At 36.0% G+C, this 15,419-nt stretch overlaps 1 protein-coding gene across 3 annotated transcripts in view; it reads left to right on the top strand.

Annotated features, from left to right (window-relative positions):
* TMEM131 (transmembrane protein 131) overlaps positions 1-15,419 on the top strand; it is a 100,358-nt gene that overhangs the window by 31,177 nt on the left and 53,762 nt on the right. For all 3 annotated transcript variants that reach the window (XM_052773629.1, XM_052773630.1, XM_052773631.1), the window contains exons 3-4: positions 1,978-2,018; positions 9,416-9,484. In XM_052773629.1, the coding sequence (XP_052629589.1) occupies positions 1,978-2,018; positions 9,416-9,484 (110 nt within the window). The remainder of the gene's footprint in view (positions 1-1,977; positions 2,019-9,415; positions 9,485-15,419) is intronic.

Below are 15,419 nucleotides of genomic sequence, written 5' to 3' on the forward strand. Positions count from 1 at the left end.
ATGGAGGGAAGATACTTTCAGCTGATTCACTTTGATTCCGTTTCCTATCTATTTTCTTAAGTTGAGAAATTAATGGGTGGCAGTTTAAAGCTGGAAGGTTTGCTCTCAGCTTTTCAGTCTGAGGAAAAAATAAGGTATGGAAGGCAGAGATCAGTTTTTTCTGATTAAATTCTTTAGATTTTGGAGTTAATCAATTAACTCGTTATGCAGTACTTCCTAGGAAGTTTTAGATACAAAACATTCCATATCTTAAGCATTCATCAGTTAACTAAAAGTGACTTTAAATTTTTTTTTTGTTAATTTTAATTGAATTTCTCTTCCTATTCTGAAACAATTCACTGCAGGTTGTAAGTATTTACTTATATCTTACTGGAAATAGAAAATGGAGGGTGACATCAGAAATTAAGAAGCTGAACTAAAAGCTTATCAATATCTGCATAGTATACCTTAGCTAGGAAAGCTTAATGGAAACATTTGCAAGCCAGTGTATTTTAATAAAAAAATAAGAAATGTCCTGTTTTCCTAATTACAGTACAAATGTAATACCTAAGTTTAAATGAAAGCTTGCAGACTTTAAATGAAAACTTGCTGATTTTTAAATTATAATAAAATTGGCAATATAAAACAACTTACGCTGTCTCTTAGCGTTCTGTTCAGTGAGGAAAAACTGCACTGATCATGCTGTACAGCAAAGTGTAATTTCATGTGAACCCCTTCCTCCTGCAATGTCCCTTTAGCACAGCAGTCTGCCCCTCTATTTCAGAGGTTTTAAAACAAAAAAGCTAACTGATGCTCTGCTTAGACGTTTAAAATTGCAAATGAATCCTCAAGTTACAAACAAATTAGCTTTGTTTTACAATGGTAAATAATAGACTTCCAGCTTTCTTTAGTTTGATGCAAATTGGAGGGTCACTAAACCAATTTTTAAGTAAAGATAATTTTTAAAAATTTATTTTTAGAAAAAATACTTTTATCTTGGGAAAAACAAGGAAAGAAAGTGTAATTTGTAGTTGAAATAAACATCAGTGAAGTGCCCAGCCGAGGGACTTGATTTTAGTTCTGAAATGAGATATGAAAAATTCGCATTCCCCTTGCAAACAAACAGCATCCTTATACTAGAGGTGAACTGTGTCAGATGAGCCAAGGTGCACCACAGACTTTATCTGACCTGTAAGCTTTCTTCCTGCTCCCAGAAGATAAATATTTGTCTTGGCCGTGAAATGTTTTTAAGAGGAGGATTGAAATCCTTGATTTGATCCCCAAATCCTGTGGGAAGACAGAAGGTTTCAGTCAGGTAGGTTTTAACATTAGCTGAATCAGGAGGACATTTCATACGCAGCCTTTTAAGCCAGTTGGGATTTCTTAGACAAGGGTAAACTAGTTGGAATTTCCTAGACAACCTAACCTCTTTGTTTTCAGGTAATTAGCTGTAATGTCCAGCTGAGTGGTAGTAAAGGTATGAATAATAAAGGCTAGAAGATCATTAGTAGGGAAGGAGATGAAGTTTCCTAATCCAACGGAGATTATAGCATTCTTTCTTTTCTAGTTCGTTAAATTACACCGGTGAGATAATTGCTTGACTGTTATTTGTTTTATATGCTTTTCTTTGTAATTTGTTTCTTACATCTATGCTAGGTTTTCTTTTTGTTCCCTACAATGTTATAATTTCCTGGACTTTTTTCCTCATCTCAATTTTTAAGTTGTTAAGTTGCTACTTGTCTTACAGTTTGTAGGAGTTCCTACCACTGGAACTGACTGCAGTTCTTGTCCAGGGCCAAACAGTCTTTTGGTAGAGGCTTAATTTCTTTTAAGTAATTGGAAAAAGCCAATTTGCATTTTCTGCTCCAGATCAGAACTTCTTCTTTTGTCTTTCAAGATCTGATCTACTAACTTGTTACAGTTGCTGGGGTTTTTTTCCCCACAGGTAATAAAATGCTGTCAGTGTCTTAAAGTTAAAATTATTTTTTTCTTTTACAGACTGAGACAACTATAGGCCTCAGTTCATATCAACAGAAAAGGTAAGCATGATTTTCTAAAAGTTTAAAACAGCCATCCTATTGTGAGATTTGTGATATTTTTCATAAGAATAATAGTTTTAACGTAAATGAGATCAAATACAAATGTATAATTTTTCAATTATTTGTCTCATAGAGAGGAAATTTAAACTAAAATGTAAAACAAGTTTTAATATTGGTCAGCTAAATCACTTCACATATGGAAAAAGAAATGGAAGAATTCTTTAATTCACTTTGTAACGTATACCACAGAGTAATTCTGTGTAAATGAAGAGGGGGTAAACTGAGGCTCTGCTTGTAGATTTTTTTTATCATTTTACAGAAGTTTTATTGAGAAATGAGTGGGTTTGATTACTTGCTTCAAAATTTCTTGGGGTCCTTTTGAAGAAAAACTTTATGATGTTACTTTCGGGAGATCTAGGTTAGATATTAGGAAAAATTTTTTTACTGAGAGGGTTGTCAAACATTGGAATGGGCTGCCCAGGGAAGTGGTTGAGTCACCATCCCTGGAGGTATTCAAAAAGCGAGTGGGCAGGGTACTCCAGGGCATGGTTTAGGGGGCATGGTTAATGGTTGGACTCGATGATCTCGAAGGTCTTTTCCAACCGAAATGATTCTATGATTCTATGATTCGATAGATTCTTCCCTGCCCCCTTGTCTGTCCGTTGCATTCTCTTTGCAACAAGTTTTGAAAAATCTCTGGAAGAAAAGCAACATTTTTCATTTTACACTTAAAAGCCTTGATGCTATTTGTATCACTTGCCACCAGTTTCTGCTGCCCTCTGATTAGATATGGACCTAAATCTTGCAATGTAAATCTCCTGAATTGTATGAAAATATTGCAGACTTTGGCTTTTCTAGTACTAGTTTTCTGAGTATACTTGGAATTCAGGGTTCTAGGGGAAAGAGTGAACGTGAAGGTGCTGAAGAATCTTATGAGGATGTGGCAGGTCTTTCATTCCAGGTGAAATTAAAACATAAATTCAAATTGTCTTTATTGTGATAATGTAAAAGAGAAGAGTTAATATTATGTATTGAAATGAGGTAGTTACTTCATATTTTGATCTGAAGCTTGAGACAATTTGTATACTATGGTAATGTGAATTTTGTCTATCTTGTGTTATACGAACTTCTCATTTGCTTTTTAATTAAAAAAGTTTAACTTTGTCATTCTTCATACAACTTGAAACTTTATATTGCTGTACCTTCCCTGAATCTGTCTTCTTTCCCCTTCCCCAGCAGTAGAGGCCCCTCTCTGCCCTTCAGGACTTCTGCCTGTTTATTTCTCATCTATGAAGTTCCTCTAATTAAACTTTCGACCTGATTCTTTTACTAAACTATTTGTTTTCTACTTGCCTGTTAACATTGGATTAAGCAAGCAGAATATGCATTTCACTAAACTGCTCCCATAAGTAATCACTTCCAAAGATGTATTCAGTACTGGTTTCTCTGTTAACTGCTTACACATACTATATACACACCTCCATGTGTGTAACTGTACTGTGGTAGGAGAATGAATTACCACATGTAAAGTTACAATGCATTTAGAGTTACTTGAATATAATTCTCCTGTATGTAATCATACAAATCATAACATTTTGGTTAAGATAAAATAAAATAGTTTTTTAAAGATCAAATTAAAATGATGCAGTTTCAATAATTGATTTACTAAGGATTTTACCCATTTTGCTATCTTAAACTGCTTGTGTGAAGCTCACTACCCTGTAGTGGACTGAGACTTTGCACGGCAGTAAAAGAATCTCTTAAATTTCGTTATTGGACTTCTGTTCTATATTGAAAGATAAATAATATGATCCTTAATACTTCCGGAAGAACACAATCAAAGCAAATAGGTTACAGAGCAGTACGACTAATATTAACTTCCAAAATTTGCATTTCTGTAAGCTAAGTACCTAGAGCTAAGTGATCATTGTGTTCTTCCCTGTCATGGTTTGTAATATTAAATCAACTGAACTTCTGGTCATTCATAACTCACAAACAACATGAGTGGTTTAAGATGGTAGTATCCCCGTTGTTGTTTACCTGTCCTTCTTGCCAAGGATTCTCTCTCCTGTGACAGAGAAAGCGAGTATGTGTGCCTGTGGTTCACCTGCTGCAGTTCATGGTCCAGTGACTTATTTTACCCTGCCAGCAATGATGGGTTTGTACATGGATTGGTGGTGTGCTGTGGGTTTTTGTTGCATTCTTCCATGAGCTCTTAGGGGATTGCAAAATGGTAGGGGACACAGCTGTGGACAGGAACTTAAACGGCTGTAGGTGAGCGCTGCAGTATGTCAGTCAGATTGCAAGTATGAAAACCTGAATTTAGGAATGACAATTGAACTTATGAGAACCATGATTAGTGTATTTTGCGTCTTGGGTGGTGTCAGACTTTATGGAGATAGTTTAAGTGGAATATTATCTTGTTTAAATCATTGAATTTCAATGGCAGAAAGAAGGTGCCTTTACTGGGACATAGGGATTATGTGCAATTTTTTTGTCTCCCAGGAAACAACTGAATTTGGCGGTCCCTGAGAATGAGACTGAAGACATGGATTAGATATGCTTCCAGGATTTTTTATTTTAATTTATCATCTAAGAGGATCACTTTCTGTGTTTGAAATTTCAATGTTCTAGAGTGTGTTCTAATAAAACACCGGTTTACAGATTTGAAAAATAGTCCATTCCACTTCAGAGCGCTGGCTTATTTGGGGTTCAATCACGATGTGATAAAGATCTGCATTGCAAACTCTTCAGTGCCATATTACAAAGTAAATACCCAATTTGCTGTCTGTCTGTTTCCTTCTCTCTCCGTCATTATTGGTTTTACATGGATCTTTTAAGTATTTTTCTAGGTGATTTTTTTTTTTTCCCCCCAATGATGTTGCTAAAAAGGTTCATGGTCCACATGCTTAACTTCTCTAGATGACTTGTCTTTCATTGTCCTTATTAGAGACTATATCTCCTTGGTATAGCTTGCAGATATTTCTTCCCTATCTAGACAGTTTATTCACTTCTTTGATCTGCTTTTTAACACTAATTGGAAGGAGGGAAATGAACTAGCCATTTAATTTGTTTTGTTCTTGCCCATGGTCAGGTTACAGTGCATCTATTCAGGCTTCTCTCTGTTCTTTCCCCACCCTTTCCCCAGACAACCCCCTCAGGAAGTGTTAGCTTTGAAGTTTAATGTCTGACATCATGAGTATGTTTTCCTCATAGAGGGTTAATGTTGGCATACCCGAGCCAACCACTGGCTGGGTGTAGTTTATGAAAAACTTTTGTTGCTAGTCTTTTTATTCATCTGCACTTACAGCAGTGGCTACTGCCAGATACAAAAGTGGCCAAATGTTTTGTGGGAGTTCACTTTCTCACTGAGGCTGTGTTTAATACCCATATTTCTAAAATAACTATAAAAATTTAAATACTTTTTCTGATATATGCAGCTCAGCCTTATTTTTAAATATTAACAAGTCAGGGATGCACCCAGGGAAATGTGATTGGTTAATTCTTTTAGCCAAAAATGTTCTGTCTTTGAGGTGGCTCTTTTAAGGATGTTGTGGCACAAAAAAGTACCCACTGTGAGGTATTTGCCTGTCATTTTAAAAATTCACGTGGTTATTTTTGGACACACTTTCATTTAATTTTGTGGTAATAGAAATAACAAAGTAGTGGCTTTCTAAGAGTTTGTGTTGCTAAATAAAATCATGAGATCTCTTGCTGTTTGACGATTTAATGCCATTGTCTTTATTTCTTGACAATTTATGGCACAGGAGAGGAAATAAAACCCTTTAAACAACTGGTAAAGTAACGTGGGAAAAATACATGTAGAGTAATGCTTAGACTTGAATCTTCCATGGTAGCAATTAAAGATAAGATTCCACAGAGCACAGACCTCCCCTAGAAATCCCAGACAGCTGGAAAGGTAAAGTGAGGCTATAGAAAAACAGTTATTGCCCAACTTTGCAGAAATCTTTAAATACTATATTTGACAAGCATTTTCTTAATCTCCAAATGCAGAGATGTGCATGGATTATTTAAAATTGAGTGCCTAGTACTCTGTGATAAACAGCAAAACATTATAGAAGTGCTGTAGAATGTCCCTAGACAGAAGAAAATTGTGTCTTAGCACAGATGGACATCCATATCACCTACAGTCTTTCCAGGCATTGATATTTTGGCCATCTTTATAACTGCATCTGTGACTAACCTTATTAAGACATGAAGTTGCAGTTCAGTGAATTGCATCTGGTAGTAGGTTGCTTCTGGGTAGTAGCAGTACAGTAGTTAGTAGTTGCGGTAAATGCCCCTCTCACTTGGATGACAGAGTGGATGGTATGGTGAGGGTAATGATTGTGTCAGGGACTGTGTATAGTTCACTCTCAAGTCTTATTTTTAAAATCAAAATCCTTGCAGAAGGGGAAAAGTGTCGGGACTGTCTTAAATCATCAGCAGGAACTAGTCATTCCTGGTTCATAGGTTCACATGACTCCTGGCCAATTCTTGGTCTGCTGTAGCTTGTTAGCAGATGTCAGTAGTCCTCTCTCATGCACATGCATCTTTTCATGTTGTTCTTCTTGACTTTGAAAGTTGGAAAACTTGGAGGGGTAGGGAAAGGAAAATGTTTAAATTCTGATATAAGACCAGGAGCCATAGCTCTACATGCATACAGTACTAATTAACTTAAATGTCATTATGCTGTAAAGTTGCCCTACCCATGGGAGTATCCAGCCTTCAGTGAGCAAGTGCCCAGCAGAGCAGACATTAACATCTTTTTGTAAGTCTGCTGCAAGTTGACTCATGTTGGACCTTTCAGTAGGCGAAGTTTGGGAATTCCAATATTGCTTGTTCCCATTTGAACCTTATTACAGTTGTTGCTTTTATTCTAATAGTTGGCATTCATTATGATGTAGCTGCCTTTACCAACCTTTAGCCTTTTAAAAATACTGTGTTGTCTAAATGGCTATCCAGGATAATACAGCTATGCAGTCTGAGAAAATGTTGCTTAAACTTTTCATGTATGTGGAGAATTGTGTATGTCCTGATTGTTCAATTTAGGTCAATTACTCTTAACTGTATTCTCAATGCATTTGAAATAAAGATGTTCATTATCGCTTTTGTAAATACTGTAAATATTTCTGGTAACTTTTCCATAAAAGGAATTGATATGTCCTTTTACCAATAATTACCAATAAAAAAAAGAGGTGCTGGCTGACTGTTCAGAGTTTTGAAATTGGAAGAAACTGACAGAACTATTTTAAAAATCATTATTGAAGAAGGGTAGTCTCTGTTTAGTGTTATCTTGACAATGGAGGTACGTGAGTTTTTTGTCCTTTTCAGTTTAAAAATGCACTCTAAATGATTTTTAAAAGTGGACCATAAACTCTGAAAAGTGAGGTGATCACTTTGAACAGTTATTATCAACTTGTTTTATCCTTTCAAAATATCACTGCTAATATGATTTTCCAACTTTACTCTCTCATGTCCAGTGTCTCTATAAATTTCATTTTGTTGAGCACTTTTTCCACGAGGTTTGATTTTAGCCTGAGAAAGTATACCCAAGTTCTCTCTTATTCGACAACTGTAATGAGTTGCAGCAGCACTTAATAGTAGCAAAAATTGTAATTTTCTGTAGATCTGAATACAGTTCTTCCTATTAGTGTCTTACACCTTCGCTTCTACTGTTTTGTGATCTATATATACACACACATATATATACACATGTATGTGTGTGCGCACACACACATATAAGTATACACTAAAGCTGACTGTACTATGCCTACTCTTGCCTCAATAGTGTTTTACTTTTGTTGTGTGGATAAAGCTATTTTTAACAACTGAGCTCTAAGTGGTATTGAAGAGGCTTCAACATCCAAACCTAGAGAGCTGTAAATTGATCAGCATGCATAGATCTCCCTATTACACGTGTATTATACTTGAAGTGTGATGATTCAGTTGTGGAGTACTAGAGTGAGTCATTGAGACATTTTATTTTTATAAAAAAAGCTGTTGATTTGTTACACTGTTGTCATTGCCCAGATCTGTGCTATCAGAGAATACAGTTAAGATTTCATACCCTAGTCTTAAATTTTTACTCCTGTAAATAGCCTCCTTGTTGAAGTAGTTCTGGAATATGGAAAGATATCTGAATTTGATCAAGAATTAGTTTTCCTGGAAGTATGCTGGATGGAATTAGATTGAGTTCAAGGCCTCAGCTTTCATAAGGTGACCCACCTGTGCCTGTCCGAGGGCATCTTCCCTCTCCTGGCTTCTCCCTCTGTTGAGGCAGAGCTGGGTGGTTCTGCAGCCCTGGCTGGGTTTGTGGAGCTGCATGTGGCTGCAGCTCTGGTTTTGGGTGTCTAGGATTGATACAAAGTCAGAAAACAATGATCTAAACCAAGAGTGCTATTTTAGTATCAGAAACAGAAGCATTTAAAGAAGAAAGCAAGCCATTGGTCTTGAGCCATTTGTGAGCCATTGATCTTGAGCCATTCTTTAGCCTTTCCTGTTTATTTCTTTTTACATTATTGTCTCCCTGTTTTATGTTTTATTGTATGAATGTGATTTTTACTCATCCCAAAATAAAGTGTTACTGAATTACAGAGATACTTAAGTGTGGTCACAGTCACATTATTCTGAATAAGAAAATGTTTCAGTCAACAAAGCTGCTTTGTATTTTTTTCTTGTAACTTATGTTGTGGGTTATTGATTGTGCTCTATATAACTGTACTGGTAAAATAAACAGTAGTAGAGAATGTTTCCAGATATTTTGTTGTCTTCGCTGCTGGATTGTTTGAGTGGTATCTAAGTTTTAGTTTTCATCTACTAGCATTCTCCTAAAGACTTCTCAGTGGGAGGTTAGTATAGGCAAAGCTAAGGAAAGTTTCTAGAGCTGAGTCGCTGTCTACTGGAGATTATGAGTTTTTAACAGCACAGACATGGGCTGTTTTCTCCTCTGTGGCCTCAGTACCATCAAATGGGTCCAAGATTGTTCATGTACTAGTATAGATGTAGATAGAAACTCATAATGTGTATGTAAATTACTGTTATACATTGAGGAAGATGTTTGGATATTGCTATGAAAGATGAGATAGACCTATTTAGCTTATTGTTTCATTTAGCCATGACTATATAGAGGAAAACTAACACTTCAATTATGTCCATTTCCAAGATACATACTCTTGCATAACCTTTCTTGGAGAGACCACATAATCATGTAAGTGGCTGGTAAAATTACAGTATTCTGACTGGACAAGTTTGTCAGGCAGTTTCTTCTTTTGAATTAGTTGTTCTATTATTAGTATTAATGAACACTTTGCTAAGAAAGGGCAGTTTGGTATGGGGATGGAGCAAAAATGTATCATTTAACAGTATCTTTTACAGGATTTTAATTTTTCTTGCAGTGTATCCTTGTATCGGGGAAATTGCCGACCTCTCCGGTTTGAGCCACCAATGCTGGATTTCCACGAACAGTAAGTTGAAAAGTCTTTTGATCTGTTTAGTTAGACAAATGGAAAAAAAAATCTCAAGAGCGTTTAAAACTGATGGAGAAGGTTGTACACATAAATTGCATTGATAGGTTGTCCGTAAGTGTAGTTGACCTACTTGTTCCAGAGAGCCAGTGTACTCGGTCTTAAACATCATGTAGTGACCTATCAGCTGCCATGGTTTTAGTAGTGTAGGTACTTGTACTTACTTTTTAGGTACTTGTACAGATGCTCTGCAGAGTGGAAACAGTTTTAAGTCTGGAACTTAATGTACTGAGGTGAGATTACCTTTCTGCTTGTTCATAACCCATGTCCAGACAGCATCTGTTCTAGTATGTCCATTTTACTATTGCTTTGGTGGGGAAAAAAAACTTTGTCAGTGGATCTGCAGTTATTAGAACAGTAATGTAGAGTTGTGAAAATAACAGCCTCAAGGAGAACAAACAGCCTTCAGGAACCTAGCTCCGTGCTCCACCTTGCAGCTGGTTGCTGTTTTGATTCTCAGTGGCTGAATGTAATGGTTTACAGCAAACTTACCTGTGACTTCTCTCTGAAAGATAAAAGAAAGGTAGGAGGAAGGGAGTTTAACAATTTCAACAATGTACCTGTTTGTAATCAGTTCCTCTGAGAACTACTTCAGTCTTAACTTTTCTTACCAGTAACTGGTTACTCTGTATAGGTAGCTACAAACATTCTTGTTAACAGTCAAAATCAAAAATCAGTTCTGGAGTTGGTGTACATGGATGCAGCCTCTGTGCATGTTTGATACAACATGGTGTATACTTCTGTGTTTCTGAAAGAAGAGAGGCTGTAACTGTATATTGTTTGCATAGAGTAGTTTTCCAGAAATAACCTTTATACAAAAAACCAAACGTAATGCCACTAAATAGCAAAGCTCTATGAAAATGCCTTATTTTACAGAATTTATTTGTGCACAGTCTAATAAAATTGTAACTTTTACTACTATGTAAAGACATAATAAATCACTCTGTCCCCTCTTCCTTATTCCTTCAAAATTTCAGAATCTCTAGCTTTTCATGTTGTGCATTTTCATTGTTTTGTTTTTTGTAATGTCAGTAACTGGTCCTAGATAAGAGGATATTTAGCTTCTAAATTGAATAGTAAAATACCTAGTGATAAGCCCTGCTGTACTGCATCTTTGCTATAATTAAATTAGGTTATAGTTAACAAATTAGTGAGTGCAGTAAAAACTCAAACTTGTAGAGCAGTTTGCTCCTTGTTAGAGTTACTGTAAACTTACCTATTGATTTGGTTTTAAGTGATTTTTCTCTTAAAATTGTAGAAATTTTCAGTTCATGCTAATAACAGAATTTGACATTGTATTTTGTACACCTTTTTCTAATATGAATAAGGTGTTTTGTTGAAGTGCTCTGAAATGTCTTGCTTTTAAAGGTCATCTATAGTTTGCATGCTTATCTGAAGAAAGCTACATGTACTTCTTTGCTTTGTGGATTTCCAAAGATGCCTTTTTTTTAATTTTTGTTTTGCTAAAAATAGATCCCAGACAGTATCATAAATACTTTAAGCTGTTCTTCGTAATATTTTGGCTTTTAGGTAAGCTGTTCTTGTCAGAGCTGAAAGCATTGAAGAAATAGTGTAGATCTAGTATACTGTTAAAGTAGTGCAAATCTCTTACTTTTAAGAAGGGCTCTGTACAATAAGTGCAGAACTGCAGTGGGGGTCACTGCCTTCTATCAGTTAAAATAGAGAACCTGTGTGTTAGATCTTGGTTCATTATGTGTTCTATTTATTTTTTTTTTCTAACAGCATATGATAATTTATCTGTTGTAGTTTAGGTCACAACCTCAGGCAGAAATTGTCTTTTGATTTATTAAACTTCAGTAAGATGTCAAAAACAGTTTTAGAAAAGATTTAGATATAGAGCCCCAAAGTTCAGTTTAAAACCTGTATTTAGGAATTTAAATAAAAGTGAACCAACTCTGAGAAATGGTGAGTAACTCAACCTTATGGTGGGAACAAACTGCAGGTGCCAAGCTCCTTGGAAGTCAAATAAAGCAGATTGAAGCTTTTGGCTTTTTTGCCTTTTAAAATAGGGTTTTCACATTCAAATTCTGGCTTTTCTTTCATTGGTAATAATGGTTTTTAGGAAAGGCATAAAATGCATATTTAGTTTCTGAATAAGTATTGTACCTAAACGGTGTTTTGTTAACAGGTAGCATGTAGCATTTAATAGAGCAATCTTATTCAAAGTTCATGTCTATGCTGAGTTATCAACATGTATCATTCCTACACTTAAGAAAGTTGCAACATCTAATTTCAGTTGTAAGCTAGCCCATTCTTCCTGTGACGTTTTTGGTCTGCTAAGAGTGTGTGGGTTTAATCAGATGTTTCAAAAACATGCCAACTTGAGCAGAAATAATATTTATTAAAAGTTACTTTATCTAGGGATCTCAGAAAATTAAAGTCAGTATTAAGTTGATAAATAGGTGCTGTAGACAATTCCTGTGTTCCACCTGGGGACAAGATTACAGTGTCCTTATACATCTTTTTTATAACAGTTGGGGAGGGGGGTGTTAATGCTGTTTTAATATAAAATAAGCACTACCATAATCTACCACTTTGAAGGCAGTCCAGGTAATCTCACATTTGTCAAAGGAAATGTAAATGTATGCTCTATGTTAGGATATACAAATCCTTAGCTCACTTGAAGAGATCCCAAATGTTCTCTGTATACATTAAACCTCTGGGAATGGGGTGGAACTGAGGCAGGTTCTCCCATATCACTGCTCCAGGGGACTGCTTGGACTAAGTGGAATACTCATTTGGTTATTTAATGTGAAAGCCTCCTGCTTGTATTTCTAAAGCAATAAAAGTCTTCCTCTGGCACAAATTCTGCAACATGTTGGATATTGGTGATTCGGGGCTTTAAAGTACACAAAGCAGCAGAAAAACCTTCACCCAAAACCAACTCCACAACTAGCTGCCTTTATTCCTAGCTGTGTTCTGTTCCTTGTAATCTCTTTTAATCTGTTACTCTCCCCTGTTGTTAAATGGGAATGGAATAATTGAGGTGTTCCAACATACAAACAGTAACCATTACGTCGTCATCCATAGCTTTGGGAGTTGGTTGCTCAGAGGCTATTTTGGCAGAACAGTCATTACCTATATGGCTTTCTGTGTTTGAGACAAGTCTTCATATTAGAGCTCTTGCAGGTGGCCCATCTGGGTGAAGACTGAAGAATACTCTTGCAGGGCAGTTTATATTCAGTTCTTGCACCTGCCTTGTGGGACAGCTTGAATCTTCATAGATCTTGATACATTGCCTTCATCTGTGTTAATTCAACTCTGACTATATCAAAAGTAAAGTTTGTAAGTACTTCACAATTTTTTTGGTAGAAGTAACTTTTGGTAGTGGAGCACAGGTATTGAGTATTTTAGGATACTAACACAATATCAGCTAGAGCTGCTTACCATCAAGATTTTAAAATGTGGAATTATTTTAAAGATGAAGCTGACATCTTACTCCTGCTTCATAGAAATGATTGGTAGTGTATGAAATACTTTTAGCAAAAGTAATATTTTAATCCTTGATCAACATATACTTCTCTGGTGAATGGAGGTTCTTGCTTCACTCAATTTGAGCAAGGTCCCATTCTCTAGTCAAAGTTTTCTCGTTGGTAGGACAGCATTCTGAAAAATCTGTCTTTTGGTTTTCTGTTGATAAACAATCTTGCTTTGCATTTCCTTTGAAATGTTTTCCTTGGGGATTTTTTGTAACACTTTCATGTTTCTTGTTTGTGAGCTCTAGTATTTGGCAGGATATTCTATGAAAGCTTGAGCTGACCTTGAAAGCAATTGCTTGGTAATGTTCAAATATTTGAGACCTTCTTGCAGGTCTTGAGACCTTATGTTACTTCAAGTAACGTAAGGTTAGCATAAGTTTAGCAAATTGGTCTATTTTCTTCAAGAACTCCAATCTCTTAACAGTAAATAGTGGAGAATTTTAGCAACTGGAGAGTTTATCCAAATCTCTAGTTTTCTTACATTTTAAACAAGTATATTCACAAACGGTGAAAGGACCTATAAGGTACCTATAATGTGCAGCCAAATATTTACACAGTACAATTGATACACTTCTAATGTATGGGAGTTTGAGATTGTTGGTGTTTTTAAAAAATGTTGCAAAAGGAAATTTTTATTTGCCTTGGAGTTTGTTAAATGTAACAACTGTTGACAGTAAATTGATATTTAGTCCAGATCTACCTCTGGTTTTGGTCGCATGTCATGTTAGACTGCAAATGCTGCCAAAGCAAATAATAGTTTATTACTTTCTTAGATTCATTCAGATCACAGTTGGTGACATGATTGGATAAGATTCTACTACTGGTGTTTTGTATATGGGGTTTTGCTAACTGTTTGGAAAAGATGTGATTTGTTGTATGGGATCTAAGTTAGATTCCTAACATAAAATGGGGTGTTTGCTCCATTTAGTATGTTACATGGACACTAACTTTTTGTCAAGTGTAATATAAAAGAACTTTCTTGATTTGTTGAAAGCCAGTGAAATCTGGAAGCTGAGAAACAATTGGTCTATAGGCTAGTACATATACAAAACCAAACCCCTTCTCTTTTCTTTCACTTTTCTGAGTTAGAGACACATTTGCATTCTCAGACTTATGTGCTTCTGTTACTCTAACTTCAATTAAAACAGCAACTTGCCTGTGTCACTCAACCAGTGATGCATACAGTTTCATGTGAAACGGGAAGAATGCTGTAGTCACTAATTCTCTAGTCTGTACATCATGCAGGCTTCCTTCACGTAAGGGACTAGCATTTTCTACAGGATGGGGTACAAAAGGCGTTTCCTTTCAGTCTCTATAGAGGTAACCTTGTAAGACCAACTCATTTCATTTCATTAAAAGTAGCTGGATACATTACAAGTCAACACCCAAGTTCTTATTGATGGAGCTCGCTCTCTCTGATCCTCTGACTGGAGAACCATCTGCATTGGTTCAGGAAATTCCCAAGCTGCATGTATTTAGAGGCTAGGAGAGTTTTCTGCGCACCTGACTTTGTATGCTTTCCACATTGTTACACTTCTGCCTTCCAGGCATCTGCTACTCACTCCTGTCTGACACAGGATACTGATTTAACCCATGTGAAGCTTTTGATATGCTGTGTGACAACTGGTCTTACAATTGTTTCAGCAGTTGCCAAAGATGCTAAAAGGAAAAAATACTTGGGAAAAACATGTGTTAAACTCTCAAATTCATGAGGAATTTACCTGAATTGAATCTTGAGTATATTTATCTATATTCCCAGCATTCCAAAATGTAAGTGGGAAGCTGTTGGTTGACTTCAGTTCTCTCTCCGGTCTCATTAGAAACAATAGGAGACAGAAGAGGAAGAATGTATCTGCTGAATTTATATCCTTTGCTTTTCAGTAATAGATTTGTATCAGTTTTCATAAATCAAGTGAGCACTTTACAGAGGTGTCTAAAGTATATGTGGTAAGAATAAATGTAATTGCTCTTTTAAAAGGCATTTTCTCAATCCATATTTGCTTCCCAGTGAGTAGCTAGACATTTTTGCAAGTCAAGTTTTGAGCCAATGAATCAAGGACTCATCTCCCCAACTTTTTGCAGGAGGCGGTTTCCTTTTTTAAAATAATCCACCTCTTGATCCCTAGAGCAGGAATGAATTCCATTACAAGGACATGCTTACAATACACTGCAGATACTAACTCAGACTTTGGAAAGAGTTGAGTTGCAGCAGTAAAGAACGTGAACACAGTTGTCTTTACCCATTTGAACAGGCACCTCACCCTTGTTAATTACCATCTTTGCATCTAGGTTGTGGTATCTGGTTTTTATCAGTGTAGGTGGACCTAGCATTATGCAGGGACAACAGATCAGGAGCAAAATCTTAAGTGCTTTGA

The sequence above is a fragment of the Harpia harpyja genome, chromosome 22 (genome assembly GCF_026419915.1).
Source record: "Harpia harpyja isolate bHarHar1 chromosome 22, bHarHar1 primary haplotype, whole genome shotgun sequence".
Classification (NCBI taxonomy): domain Eukaryota; kingdom Metazoa; phylum Chordata; class Aves; order Accipitriformes; family Accipitridae; genus Harpia; species Harpia harpyja.